Source organism: Protobothrops mucrosquamatus, unplaced genomic scaffold, assembly GCF_001527695.2.
Source record: "Protobothrops mucrosquamatus isolate PMUCROS unplaced genomic scaffold, P.Mucros_1.0 scaffold21, whole genome shotgun sequence".
Taxonomy (NCBI): Eukaryota; Metazoa; Chordata; class Lepidosauria; order Squamata; family Viperidae; genus Protobothrops; species Protobothrops mucrosquamatus.
This window is the reverse complement of record NW_015386406.1, coordinates 2,687,055-2,702,382: the sequence shown is the minus strand read 5'-3', so window position 1 is coordinate 2,702,382 and position 15,328 is coordinate 2,687,055. Positions and strand designations below refer to the sequence as shown.

The following is a 15,328-nucleotide window of genomic DNA, read 5'->3' as shown; positions in this document are numbered from 1 at the left end:
GCCTAGGGATATTTTAAATTGGATTTTAATCAACTTTTAAAATAAGAAAAGGCCTATTTAAATATATCTTTTAATTTATTTTAAATTTTGTATATTTGTATCAATTGCTCTGTTTTTTAACTGGCTGTAAGCCGCCCTGAGTCCACCAGGAGAAGGGCGGGATATAAATACAATAAACTAAACTAAACTAAACTAAACTATCCAATTAATATTTACTTGATGTGTTTGCTTGCTATATTTTAGGTAGTCCTCATCTTACAACCAAAATTAAGCCCAACGTTTTATAACTTTCTTGCCAGATTCTCGTGAATCTGGCTTCTCCATTGACTTAGTCCAGGGGTAGGCAACCTTGGCTCTTTTATGACTCGTGGACTTCAACTCCTAGAATTCCTGAGCCAGCCATGCTGGCTCAGGAATTCTGGGAGTTGAAGTCCACGAGTCATAAAAGAGCCAAGGTTGCCTACCCCTGACTTAGTCAGAAAGTAACAAAAGGTGGTCGTCACATGGGACACTATAACTGTCATAAATATTGAAATTTTTGATCAACTATTGAAATTTTGATCAAGTAACCATGGGGATGCTGCAATGGTCGGGGTGATGGTGGTGAAAAATGGCCATAAGTCGCTTTTTTCAGTGCTGTGGTAATTTCAAATGGCCACTAGATGAATGGTTGTAAATTGAGGACAACTTGTATTATAATATTGATTTATTCTGTTTGCTTGCATTTTTATACTTTATAAATTAGAACATTGTCTTAATTTGAAATACATGATTCAGTTTTGAAGGTGCTGTTTATTTCCATTGTTTAAGCAGCTTATCTAGGAACCAAAGTATATTTTTCAAAATTGCCAATATTTTCCTGACTTTGTAGAAGTTGCCCAAAGTAGGAACTCTGGGATATTTGATGTTGGGAGAAACCTTGTTTTTCTATGAAGAACAGGATTTCTTCTAAACTCATGTCAAGTCATTGAAATAGACCACGTTTTCAAAGGAAAAGCTGTTAAAATTTTGAAATGGATAGACAAAAGCAATGCCCATTTCACAATTAGGTGAAAGCTAAAAAGAACGAGCAGCATGAGTTATTTGTGTCAGTTACGTTTAGAAGCAAATTTGTATATCCCCTTGAAAGCACAAGAGAAAATGCCCTTCCAGCCCCTGTAACATAGGCTTCCCAAGCTAGTACTATGAAATATTCTCTGATGGTAATTTCTAAAATCCCTTTCAGTTTAGCTGCCTAGTTTGAGTTATATCCCAACACATCTGGAAGATGACAGGCTAGGGCAGTGATGGCGAACCTTTTAGAGACTGAGTGCCCAAACTGCAACCCAAAATCCACTTATTTATCGCCAGGTGCCGGGTGGGCATGGCCCACTGGATAGGTGTGGCTGTGGTCATGGCAGACTGAGTGAGTGTGGCCAAGGTTGCCATCTCCGGGGCATGGCACGTGTGCCCATAGAGAGGGCTCTAGTGCCACCTCTGCACTCGTGCCATAGGTTCACCACCACTGGGCTAGGGAGAGCTTCAGTAAGAATTCATTATGTTTTAGAGAGTTTGTTAAGAAAATATTAGCCAAAGAGAACAAAGAGGTTTTTCAAACCAAGCAAATTTCACTGCAGTTGAAACCACAATTTATTAATATATTTGTTTATAATATATTTATAATATATGTTCCTGATAAAAAATAAATATATCATTAAATATTAAAAAAAATAAATAATGCTAGTACTATGATTGTGATTAAAAAACCCAAATCTTTCAAGTCATTCAGGATATGTTTCTGAGAAAATGCATATTAAAAATCACTGCAGATAAAAACAGTATTTCTTCCATGTTTAATGAATGTGATTAATTTTAGTTTATCCATATAAGAATAAAAAATGGAAGTTAGTTATCCATGTTGGTTGGAATACATTCTTTCTAAACAAACAAAGCATTAGAATGTTATTCTGCAGGCATAGCTTATTTCTGGTGTGGTCAATGAATCTGAGTAAAGAAAATGATCTTAATGAACATTCTTTATTATAATAGAGTATCAAACAGGCCACATCACAATTTTTTAAATTTGAATTTCAAAGGCTTTTTTGTTGGCTAGTTATTTTATTTTGGAAGTGATGAGATTTTACTAATGTCCCCAGAGTTAGCATTTATTATTATTCCTACCCATTAAGCAAGATGCCCATGTAATGAGTCCAATCTCTTACTTTTTTTTCCGTTTCAAGTTTTTTATTAATTTTACAATATTACATTTACATATTTGAAAAGTAGCGTGGCGGCTGAGCATAGTAATTCCGTTACATTTGAATATCATCAGTACAAATCTCAAATTATTACAACAAACTAATTCCCTCTCTTTCCCCTATGATATTTACTGTCATGTTCAAACCAATACAGTTCTTATTCTATTAATCAAACAAAAAATACCTTTCTAATATTCATCAATAATCTTCAGTCTATACATATCTTAATTAATTTGACATTTCACCTTTTAGACAATAACCTAGTAAGTTTTTTCTTAACTTTAATTTGCCATTGATATTTAAGTTTAACGTTTAATCGTTATCATTTCCAAGTTTTAAATGATCCCAATTTCTAAGTCTCCTATCTCACATTTGGAGCTAATATTTTTTTTTCTTTTCTTCCTTTCACTTCCTTCCTTTCTTCCTTTCCAGAAAGAGAAAAAAAATTAAAAATAAACCACCAACATTTATACCACAAACCCATATACAAATTTAATTATTTGTACTTATACTTTTAACTTTTACTTAACCTTTGTCTCAACTCATAACAATATCTTAAATTCAAATCTTAATTATTTGTAGACATTCAGATTACATTTAATATTTATTTTTTCCAAATTTTAATTAAACACAATTCCTTTATCCCAATTGCTCATACATTCTAATATTTAAAATACACACCTTATATATAACTTCTACCATCTACCTTACCCATCTAATGACAATATAATATTCTTATTTCAATATATTTCTAGATTTTATATGACCAAATTTTTTTTTATCTCAAATTGTTACAATGTCTTGTGTTCAGAATACATATTGTATCTATTTAGATATATTCTGTTTTAGATCTAATATATAGATCAAAACCCCAATCTTTTTCAATCTTAGTCTAGCTGTTTTCCTCTGCCAGGTCATTTTTCGTATTTTTGCCTTTAAATCATCAAAAAAAATCTCCTTGTATTGTTGTGGCTATTGTTTGATGTTGATAAGAACGTCCAGTTGATGTTTTCTTAAGAGGACTTGATTTAGCTGGTAGTCTCTTTATTTTCCAGTTCGATGCAGTTGTCCCGAAGTATTTATCTTCTCTTTCATCTGTTTTTCTTGTTTATCTTCAAATTCCTTCTGGTTTATAAGAATTATAAGAAATGCCCTTTCCTTGTTCTCTATTATCAATTTCTTTTTTGTGTTTTCTATTGTCTGTATTTGTTGAGTATCTAAGTCTTCTGTCATAACATTTGGTTGTTTCAGTTTCTCTATAGAATTCTGTATAGATAATTCTTTGATTGAAGTCATAGTTTGAGTTTGTATATCCAGAGCTTGCATACGTAGAGTTTGGATCATCGCTTTTAACATACAAAGAATTTGTTCCTGTACTTCCTCTGTAGAAGAAATCCTTTCCTGTTCTCCTTCCATTGTAATATATTAAACTCAAGAGAAAGAAACTGACAGTCAGAAAGTCCACCAAATGGGGAGCTGAACTGAATTTTGCAGATGGTGTTTCAAGGTTATTTTTTATCTTGTCTATTTTCAAAGCTGTCAACAAGTCTCTTAGAGAATAGCAGGTTACGTCTTAAAGTTAGTTGGATCTTTTTAGGGGTTTTTTTCCGCTCTATTTTAAGGGGGAAAACCCCCAAATCTTCAATAGTAATTAGAATAAAAATCAAGGAAGAAATATATATAGAGAGAGCAGAAAGTTGCAAATCTTATAATCCACCAATTTTAGGAAATAGGATTCCAATTAAGATCTCAGTATTTTTCCAACGTTTTAAACTCCCAAGTGGTTGATAGCCGCTGTTTCTGGAGGGAGGGCTAGAATCCCCCTTCCCTCACCACAGGGGGGAAAGTACTTTAGCAGCTTATGGAGGTAATTAAGTATTTAGGATGTAAGAGAGGCAAACCTCACCCAGTCCTGTCCACGTTGCTTTGAAGTTGCCAGATGGTAGTGTGACTTCGGCTGTTTGCAGCCTAGGGACGAGCCATATTTCTATGGCCGGTCCTTTCGTTCGCCGGTTTGGAGGGATCGCCTGGTCTGACGGAAGAGTTGCTGCTCTCCCGGGATTCAGTGAAAGCCCCTCCTTGCTGGTTGCCTCTTCGGAGTGACTTTCAGCCCTTTTCAGGGCCCCCCAGTGATGCGAAACTGAACGGGGGAGAGAGAGCAAGTCTCCCAACCGTCCATGGCGGCTGTGTGACAACCGGAAGTCTCCAATCTCTTACTCTTCCAGTTGTAGTTATGAAGTGGATCACAGGTTGCTTGGGTTGGAGAGGTGCTGGGAGGTCTGGCACAGGCCCACCACTGCAGTACCTTGCCACCCTGTTCTGGGTTTCCCAGAATCTATCCCCACCCCTTGAGGCACCCTGTACTCCACTTCCTTCTATGCTGGGTTCTACAGCCTTGGGCTTCCTCCCGTCAGTCACACCTCGCTCCATTATCTTTTCCTTTGGGAAAGACAACTGGCCAATCTGCCCCATAGTTTTGCTACCCAGGAGCTGCATGGTGCCATCCTATAAGTGGGCTTCACTTTGGAAATGGCTGCAGTTCTCATGATCTGCGAATAGGGTTGTTCTCCAAATGGTGCCCACTTCCAAAATGGCACCATGTGGCTACAGTATAGGAAGGCCACACAGCAGATTGGCTGACTCTCTTTACCAAAATGATTTTTGGAAAAGGTAAGTAAAGAAAACAGTAATGGGGAGAAGGTGTGGGACCCAGTGGGGCAGGAAGTAGGCCCAAGGTCAGCAAGCACTCTGCAGGGTGAGATGGGGGGCAAGTGGGAGGGGGATACAGCTAGTCTTAAGGGTGGTCGGCTTGCCAAGGGCCAGAATTTTGTTTATGTGAATATGCGGGTATTGCAGCAGGTGTAATTCCCTGCTGTAGCAGGTCGTAAGTGCCATCATGATTTTGAATAGTCGCTGAACTAAGTTGAGGACCATCTGTATTTTTGTACACATGTATTAATTTTAAAAATATGAAAACTTGAGATGAAGGACAACCATTCAACCAATGAATGGTGCAATTCAGGAATCTTGTTTCCCTTTTCTATTTAACTATCTACTCCTTATTTAATTGTTTAAATTATTTTCAAAGCAAATCCATAAATCTCATAATCCCAAAACCATTGTTAAGCTTTTCCTCTGTGGTTTTCTGCTTGGATTGTTAATGGTATTTTGGAAACTATGTGATAAATACAATTTGCTAGTATTGTAATTTTTGTTTGGTACTTTAGTAGTGAGCATAATGCCTAACATACATATTTGACATGGCTGGTGGGAAATGAGATATTCCCATATTTTTTATTCAGGAGTACATATAATTTGAGCTATAGAATAATTGGAAAATTCAGTTTAAACAACCTGGTGCTTTCTGGATAAGTTAGTCTCCATGCTAGCTGTGAATTTTGTAATCCAACACATTCAGAATATGCAACATTGGGGAAAGCTGTTATCTTTTTAAAAACTTTGAGTCCTTTTCCTGTGTGAGTCAGTGAGGGGAAGCTTTCTCCAACTAACATTTCCAACAATTGATTTGCCTTGCATTTTATGTATCAGCTTTACAAAGTAGTTAGCATTGATATTGTTCACTTTGTAAAACCTAAAGAAAGGAAGTTGACACTTTCCTTGGCTATATTGTTCCATTCTGTTTGACTGCAGAATATATTGGGCATAAGTAATTAGTCTGTGTTTAAAATTTTATCTCTGAAGTCTATACTGATAAATTTAAGAATTGTTTTGTATAATATAGCAGAATTGTGTTTCCCTACCTAGTGCCCTCCCAGTCTAGCTTATCTGATAGTGATGTTAGGGAAGGCCATCGTGGGAGACTATGGATTAAACTTTAATACTGAGATAAACACACATACGTAGAGAAATATATCCTGTTCTTGAGTGAAAGTACCCAATACACTAAAATATTCCTTTTATATTTGAGTATACATTCTTCTTGTATTCAGTTCCAGGTTACTCTTTCTGCTAAAAGTTCCTCTATGCTTTTATAATTTGTTAGCAGTAGCATCCACAATTTCTATGCAGGGTCTTTAATCCTAATAATCTACACATTGAAAAATGCTTTTGGGACTAGAATCTGCACATAAACCCATGAAAGATTGGCTACATAATTCAACTTTTCCCTCAAACGTACTACAGCCAATTCTGATAATAGACAAGGGCATACTCTTGATTTCTTCTTTAAATCCATTGTAAACCATCTTGTGGAAGTAAGTTTAATTTCAATTCTGTTTTACATAGATTTCAATTTGGCATAAGATTTTTCTCTGCTAAACCAATAAAAGTAGAAGCCAATAATGGAATTACTATGGAGTAATCTTAATTTTAACTTAAAGAAATAATACATGATTATTATGCATCAAGTGAATCTTCCATTAAGGACAGAGAAGACTATTCTTATTGACGAAATCAAATAAACCTTGCTTAGCAAGAATAGCAATCCATTTTGTTAGTAAAACCTTTACTCCATTACTTGTTTTATGTTAAAAATCTTGAAGGAAAATGCTTCTTGCTGTCCACATAATGAATAATGAAATAAAAACAAGGGATAGCATCCTGATCTCTTAAGTGGCTATTAAAAAATCAGCATCCTAAATCCCTTAAGCTTATGGGGATTTGAATGCATTTGAAATTACACTTCAGCGACCTGATGTTATTTAATATTCTACCTTTCATTTATTAATGGAGCTGAGCCTTATTGCACCGATAAAGCAAAAAACATAGGTATAAACAAGGTGTAGCTGTAATAAAATTGAGTGAATTCTTTGTTCTTTAGTTACCCTGTTTGTGCATTATTGAATTGATGTATGGCTCTATCTATAGTTTTTGCATTCCAGTTATAAAAATGCCTTCTTTTGCTTTTCAACAAGGCACTGAGCAGATTCTTTCTGTTGCCATAATAGGCATTTTTATTAGAAGTCTTATGACAACCCAAAGATTCTGAAGAATTGCTATAGGAAAGTTTCCTAAGTTTTAAACATTTAAATTTTAAACATTTGTGAAATTCAAGATTTTGAATCAATTTTAAAGGCATTTTATGGGCTACTGAAGAGATGGTTTGGCTGCTCAGAGGTTTCCCATATTTATTCCTATCTGCATTAATCAAACCTGGACCTATATATGAGTCATTTGGAGTGTGGTTTAAATAGGAGCACATTCTCAATTTTGAAGTAAAAGAATGAAAAAAATCAAATTGCCAAAATTCACTTATTTTCTGACATATTAGGATACAAATGAGACATGATTGGAGTACAGATAGTTCTAACTTACTGAACGCTCATTCAGCAACCATTACAATAGTGCCAAAAAAAGAATTTTACAATGGAGATAGATATCTATATATTTAATCATTTCCCATGAATATTTACATATGTGCTCATGTACAATGGTGGGATTCAGCCGGTTCGTACCACTTCGGCAGAACTGGTAGCTAATTTTTTGTTGCCCAGGCCCAGAATGGACTTCCGGAAGCGGCATCCACACAGAGAACCAGTTATTCACATATTTGAATCCCACCACTGCTCATGTGTCCTTGTATATGCAGAAAAGGAAGCTGGACTTGTTTAGAATTCAAGCTGAATGACTGCTGTATTTTCTATATATATTCAGAATCTTAGAAAATAATTCTTAGAGCTAACTGATTTTGATGGACTGCACTTTGTACTACTTCCCTTTTATACACACATGTGTGCACATATCCGTGCGTGTACACACACACACACACACAGAGGGAGAGAGAGAGAGAGAGAGAGTCTCACACACACTCACAGAGAGAGAGAGGGAGGGAAACATACAGGCACTCATGTATTGTTATTTAAAAATGTAAGAAAAGTTAACTAATATACAGGGCTTTTTTTGTCATAGAATGTCCAGAACAGAGTTCCGGCCCTTTTTGGGATGGAACCTTGTAGTGTAGGCAAGGTGGATTGTATGATGTGTGTGAATTCTGGCATCTATTTTTTTTTTTTTAGAAAAAAAGCACTGCTAATATATAATAAGAAAAAGAAAAGGAAAACAAAATCAAAGAAGGAACTGAATGTATGAAAGCAAAGAAGGAAAAAAGATGCAAAGAAGCCACTTCTGATTGTCTTTAGAGCAGTTATTATAATTATAAATTTATATTTGCTCTATAGTTGCAAAATAACTCTCTTTTCTATATTCTTTCTAATAATCAAAACTATAAATCATACATTTATTTTTGACTGTTTCACTCAAAAAGTCTGCAAAATTTATTAGCAATAAACTTATTTTTTTCTGATCCATGTAGTCTATTTGATTATCTCAGTAAATTCAATTATCTTTAACAACCATTCACTGTGTGTAGTAACAATTTTTTGCGTATTTTGCATGTAATAACCTTACTATAGTTATAAAAACAAAATTCCATAACCTTTTTATCTACCCACCTCAAAAATCTTCAGTTTCAATTGTATATTAATATCTAAAATTTTCTAACTGAAAGTAAACAAAAATAATTTGTAGTTTTGAACATAGTAAGGCTGAGTTTGAAATAGAACTATATACAAATGATGAATATGTAGTTACTAAAATATGTAAATTTGTATTAAAATTTGGAACAGAAGAACAAGTAAAAGTGTGTGGGAAGTAAAGGCTTCATCCTGGTTCATCCAAGCCGGGGATAAATAAACAAAATGGCGACTGCTTTGGGAAGAAGGTTGCAATTTATTGAAGAGCCAGAAAGATGATTCTTTCAGGAAAGACAAGAGAAGAGAAGGGCCTGAGCACATGGGTAGTAGGTTTTTATACCCTCTCTAGCCTTTTGTTTGGAATAGTTTCCTGTTCCTGTGGCATGAACTTTGAGGATATTTCCTGTGTCACGTATTCTGACCTGAGTTTAGGTGTGCCTCTGTGGCATTCTTTATGGTGATGGGTTAGTCCTATTATCATATCCTGCTTCCCTGGTGATGGGGCTAATGGCTCCTAGAGTTTGGGTGTGGTATACAGATTTTAGGTCTCTTTGTCTTCTTGAGTTTCTGGTTCCAACTTTCTGATGGTTTTACATTTGCATTTGTATAGGGCTGGCTCCTGCTTGGGGCAGAGATATTTGGGGGCAGAGTTGGTTTCTGCTTTTAAAAATCCTTTTGAGGAAATATATTTTTCTGCCCTTTTAATATTTCCTTCTCTGGGGCTCTGACTTCCCTCAAGTGTTTAATAAAAATGTTGGTTATAATATACATATAGAACAATGGAAAAAAATTGGTTGAAAGGATTGAATTTACATTATTTTTTAATAAAATATTTCATTGGTGTTGAGAACTAGAGAAATTTTCTAGCATTTTAAAAATGTATGGTGGAAGAGTGAATAAGAAGGGAATTTTATGAATGAGTTAGAATATCTATGGCAACTACTTTGCCATAAAGTAGTTTGTTTAATTTGATATAGAACATTGGGTGATGCAGTCATTGTAGCTTATAAAAATGTTTGTAGCTTAATTTAATGTGTGAACCATATCAGTATGCTAGTATTCTGCTCTGGTTAGCAATTTTTATTGCTAACTAACTACATAAAGTATGTGTCTTTATGTAGTCAGCAATCTCTGTAATGATTAGTATTAGATTAGGACCCAGGAAGTTTGCCTTTTACTGCAGAGAGGAATGAAGCTATAAAGTATTTGGCTGTCATTTTTTTAAAAAAAAATTCAATAAATATTATGTTTGCTATCTCATATGCACATGACTCTGAATGGCTAACAATTATATAACCAATTTTTTTTTTAAAAAAATACACAATATCAATAGCATAGAATAACTGCTGAGAACATTCAGTTCATCCAAATCAGTCATAAGACGGGTTCGTTCTTACTGCTAGAATCCCAGACAAGAAGGCAAAAGATCACAGGGCAAGAGCAAGTCTAATCTCAGGGAACATGATATTCCAAAGGACGAACACCAGGGCACAAACATTATCTTCCTGGGTCCTTCGAGATGGAAATGCCTAGGAAATGAGATGCAGACAAGACTTCCTGAAGGAGTTCCTGTAAAGATAAAAAGAGGGGAGATTAAAATAAGGCAGGCTCATAGCTTGGGTGGGGGAGGGGGCTTCACTGGCGACTGAGAACAGCAGTTTTTGTCTCAGATTTTTTCCTGATGGTTAGTACTGCCCACTAATGAACCTGGTAGTGATATCTCACTGTTTTAATTTTGTTTTTCTTATTTATTTATTTTTTTTTTACTGATGGACGTTTTTGTATTTTATCATTATTTTACTGGGATGAAAATTAATGAATTTCTATGAAATATCTTTTTAGTACCTAAATATGTATCTATACGAGTGGTCTCTCTGGAAGGAAAGTAAAATAGAAGCATAATAAATATACAGTAAATATTGCTTGTAGTTTCTGTTAACTCTACAAATTAACAGAAATAACATCAGGAGGTTATTGCTACACTACGACAGTTACATACTAAAATATAACTAGCTAAAATTGTAATCAAAATATTTCTTGAAGATGATGAATTATATTGAATGTGGTAGTAAGAAGTTGCTTTTAAAATTGCTGGCAGGTATATAGATAGAATGTTAGTTTTTATAGTTCCTGTTAGAAGCTCTTTTATGTCTCTTTTATTTTCTTTTTCTTTAGCAATGAATCAAAGTTATGACATCTGCAGTGGAGAAGCAATAGTGCAAAAAAACCAGAAGGATATCTGTGATGTACAGGTAGAAAATGATTACTCATACATGATAGAGTTTGGGGGATCCTCTTTTTATAAATGTCATTTCTAATACTTGTGTACTACCCCACAGTCCTGCTAGACATAATATACAAAACTACATGATTTTGTTTGGCACTTTCTGCTATTTAAAGGCCTAACCTCCTGGAAATAAGGTGTGCGATTACACTTCTACATTTATCCTTTTACGTAGATGAATTTGTAGTATTGTCATATTCTGATTTCTTGGATTAAAGTGAATAAAACTGAATTAATATATTATTTTTGGGCAATATAATTTGTAGTTTTTATAGGAAAGGCTTAAATCTCTTTAATACCACATGTAAAAAGATAAAGGTTTATAGTTTAATTCCTGAAAAGTAATGTAAAATTTGGTTCGGTGTGGAAACTTGTGCCCAAGGAACAAACTTTGCTATATCTCGTATTGAGATATAGTCTGATGTTGGGTAGAAGGTAAAAATATAAGTCCCTAACAAGTGGACAATGCATTTCTATTGCAAGATGTTAGCTACCTGTCCATTCATGCAAGAAATTGCATCGCTACTATTTTTCTGGATTTATCCTACCTGCTTAATAAAAACATTATTTTAAAAAATTGGGAAGAAAAAAAATGATGTGACTTTTGTCATTTGCCAATTCCAGCAGTGCTTCTTTTTTAAAAAAATTCCTTCTTCAAACCTTACTACATTTATTTTTATGTAGCAGGCTGACTCCACCACTAATTAAGATGTGCTTTTGAATTAAAGGACTTGGCAACCTAGCCCTTGAGGATATGGATGATTTCCCCTGTTGACTGTTTAAAATTCAATAAACCAGAGACAAATTATTATTTGATGTATGATAGCTGCCTTCAACTTGATGTTGAATTGAGATGAACAGATGGGGTGGATTAGGACACATTAACTAACTATTATGGGAGTTGGCTCATGTTGTTTGAAGAAGGCTGATGACAGTAATTGCAGTAACATTTTATAAGATCAAACCTGATGCATCATAACGGACTGTGTTGATTGTTTCTGCTTTGGGTAAGTACTATCTGTGAAGTTCTCAGTACTAGTAGAGGGTAGCTTAACTCTTTGGTCCTCCTATTTAATGATAAGTATATTTAAATATGTTTTTAATTAATTGGTTTTAATATACAGTATATGCACCCCGATTATCAACTGGGTGGCCATATAAATTGAATATATGAATAAATAAAAACATGTTTGTAATTTTAATCCCTCTCTTCTGTTTGTTCCATGTGGGAAAATAGATAGGATCTTTTGCAAGTTTCTGTTTAATTGACCAAATGTTGCCATACTCCTTACATCTGGTGACTTTCAATTGTGTTGGTCCAGAGCTTTTACCAATCTATCCAGGAAGGGCAAAATTGGAATAGCTGTATTAGGAAAACTATAAATAATGATAGCATGTTATTCATTTCAATATATAATGAATACTTTATATTTATATTTACTAAAGAACAGTTGATGTATTTATCATTTGGTTGCACGTCATGTTCAGACCATTAGGTTGGGTTTTTTTGTTGTCCATATTGAGTTTATATAAATGCTCATTTCAAGGTTTTGTTGTTCGAGATTTAAAAACAAAGGAATTCATTAAGTATTCATCTGGTCTAATAAGCAGCATGGTAATAAGATTATGCAAGTGAATTACAGAAAACAAAAGTATTTCAATTTCAGTGAATCCAGACATTTAATTGGTCTGAAAACTACTGTGAACATTTCACAAAACTGTCAACATGCATATTAGCTAATACACCATTTTTTTACTTTATAGAAATTATTGGGTGTGTTAAACTGAGATGAAACAGATAAGGCCAGCACAAGACCATATATTAATTTGCATATTTGGCCATTTGGTAGCACTAATGAATGTATTTTTTCTGTAAACAAAATTATTATTGAACACTGTTTACAAAGTAATAATTTATCAATTGTATATGTAATCATTCTGTTCAATAAGGCAGTAGATTTTATTGGTTTGCCAAGTGTGAATCAGAATTTTTTTGCTTCTCTAAATTTCTCATTATGTCTCAAAGTGTCTTACCTGACAGAACAATATAGAGGAAGCTGAATTTATAGATTACATTAATAATAATGTTGTTCATTTGTATCTTATGCTAAACCATTGTATGTAATAGTAACCCTGATTCACCAAGCTAACCAATTCTGATTTATTTAAAAAAACATGCAGAAATAACTGTATGGTTTACTATCATGTAGGGTTCCTTTTGTTATACACATAGTTACAAACTGATAAATGAGCATCTGCAAGTTCATAAATGGAATGCAAATCTCAAGGTTAAGGGAAGCTGAGATTAGTGTTTTGTGATTTTTATTGTAGTCAACAGAAGTTTTGAAGGTCTGAGTGTAAAGCAAGAATAGTTCTGAGAACAGAAAATCCTTTTTAGTGATATTAACCTTAAAAGGATGACAACATTTTTTTCTCAGTTTTCTTTAAGAGATTCAATTATTTATCTTTATATTACTTTTGACTTATTCATTTATTAGTGATAATTTTGCTTTTAAGAACATAATTTCCTGAGATCATTTTACTGTCATTAAGATAACAAGATTTTGCTGTGCTGTAGAATCACTATACTGTAGTATTTTTTTTTCTTTTCAAGCCAGTTTGGTTTAGTGGTTAAGGCTCCAGGCTTAGACATGAAACCAGTCTTGTCTTAGACATGAAAACAGCTGGGTGACTTTGGGCCAGACACTGCTTCAGCCCAATGGCTTCACAGAGTTGTTACCAGTGCTTTTTTTCTTAAAAAAAAAAAAAGGTGCCGGAACTCACACACATCATATAACCTGCCCTGCCTACCCTACAGGGTTCCATCCAAAAAAGGTGCCGGAACTCCGTTCTGGGCGTTCTATGACAAAAAAAGCCCTGATATTCTGCCTTTTTATAATTTTAAGGTGGAGTTTTCTCTTCATTCCCTTTTTTTAACATGGATTTATATGCCGCCCTTCTCCCTATAGGACTCAGGGCGGCTTACAGCATATTAAAACACATAAAACATCATCCCCCCATAAAAACCTGTTAAAAACCAAATATTTTTTTTCGCTGTATAATTAATTAAAATTTAAATTAAAATTGTCCCTATTTAAAAATTCTCCCTAGGCCAGACCCGCTTGTTGAAANCATGTCTTGAGGGCGCGGCGAAAAGGTAGGAGGTCCGGAATCGTCCGGATCTCGGGGGGTAGTTCGTTCCAGAGGGTGGGGGCACCCACAGAGAAGGCCCTCCCCCTGGGGGTCGCCAGCCGACATTGCTTGGCCGACGGCACCCTGAGGAGGCCCGCTCTGTGGGAGCGTACCGGTCTGTGGGAGGGGATCTGTGGCAAGTGAGATTGACTAAGATAGAATAATTGTTCAGAATCACCCAATGAACTCTGCAGTCTACTGGATAACTTGAATTTCGAGCTTCTGATAGCCAGCCCAAGTTCTTTATGACTATGCTATCCATATGAAAAGATGTACTTATATTTTAGATTCTTAAATTGTGTCTGTTTGCACATAAAGACATTTGTGTATCAAAATACTGCTAGTTATCTTTCACAGACACTTGATAATATCTTCATACAAAACATTTATTTTTATAGACGGTCATGTCTGAAACAACAAAAATCAAATACATATACCTATAATATACATATCTTTTGTCTTTTTTATCTAACATACTTTAATAGTTATATGTTATACATAAAGAAAGGGTGGAGTGTGTGAAATAAAAGCTTGTGCTGTTATTTTTAGGAATGACTCTCTTGCTCTCCATCCTTTTCCAGGGCTGTTCTTGGCTAACTTTCCAATGAATTTGTAACTTTTACTGTGGTTCTCTTATGTAACAGGAAACAAGTTGACGGGAACAAACGCACTGCCTGCATATCAGCTGCATCCATAATAGCAGCTTATTTAGTTCAACATTGCCTCTGCTATGTTAAGCAGAAAGCATCACATAGAAGGAGAAAGTTGTGTGACTGGTGCCTGTTTTGTTTTTTTTTAAAGCAAGAAACAATGATTTGCTCAGCATAAAATTTGAACAATTCAGAGGGTGAAATGGAGAAGATGAGTTTTTGGTGAAGTTAAAAGTTTGTGAGTGTCATGTCCTGGGATTGTGGATTTAAATATCTTTTTCCTTTTCCATCAACACTGAAGGCAGGCGTTATGTGCAAGCTTCAAGAACGAGAAGATATTGGGCACATCGAACTTGTCCAGAAATTTGCAAAAGAAAATTGTCATGGTCCACAGGCAAACAAAAGAGAACTAGGGAATACAGACCAGGTAGGACATTTTTCCATTTTTTCCCAAATAGTAAAGTAACTGGATACAGTCCAGGAATGATTCATAGTGTAATTAATGAAATTGAATTTTCAGTGTAATTCTGTAAT

The 15,328-nt window shown here is 34.7% G+C and overlaps 1 protein-coding gene across 1 annotated transcript in view; it reads left to right on the top strand.

Annotated features, from left to right (window-relative positions):
• Window positions 1–15,328, top strand: part of RAPGEF5 (Rap guanine nucleotide exchange factor 5) — a 116,762-nt gene that overhangs the window by 30,904 nt on the left and 70,530 nt on the right. Inside the window, exons 8-9 of the mRNA XM_029283114.1 lie at window positions 10,844–10,920; window positions 15,096–15,221. Of these exons, the coding sequence (XP_029138947.1) occupies window positions 10,844–10,920; window positions 15,096–15,221 (203 nt within the window). The remainder of the gene's footprint in view (window positions 1–10,843; window positions 10,921–15,095; window positions 15,222–15,328) is intronic.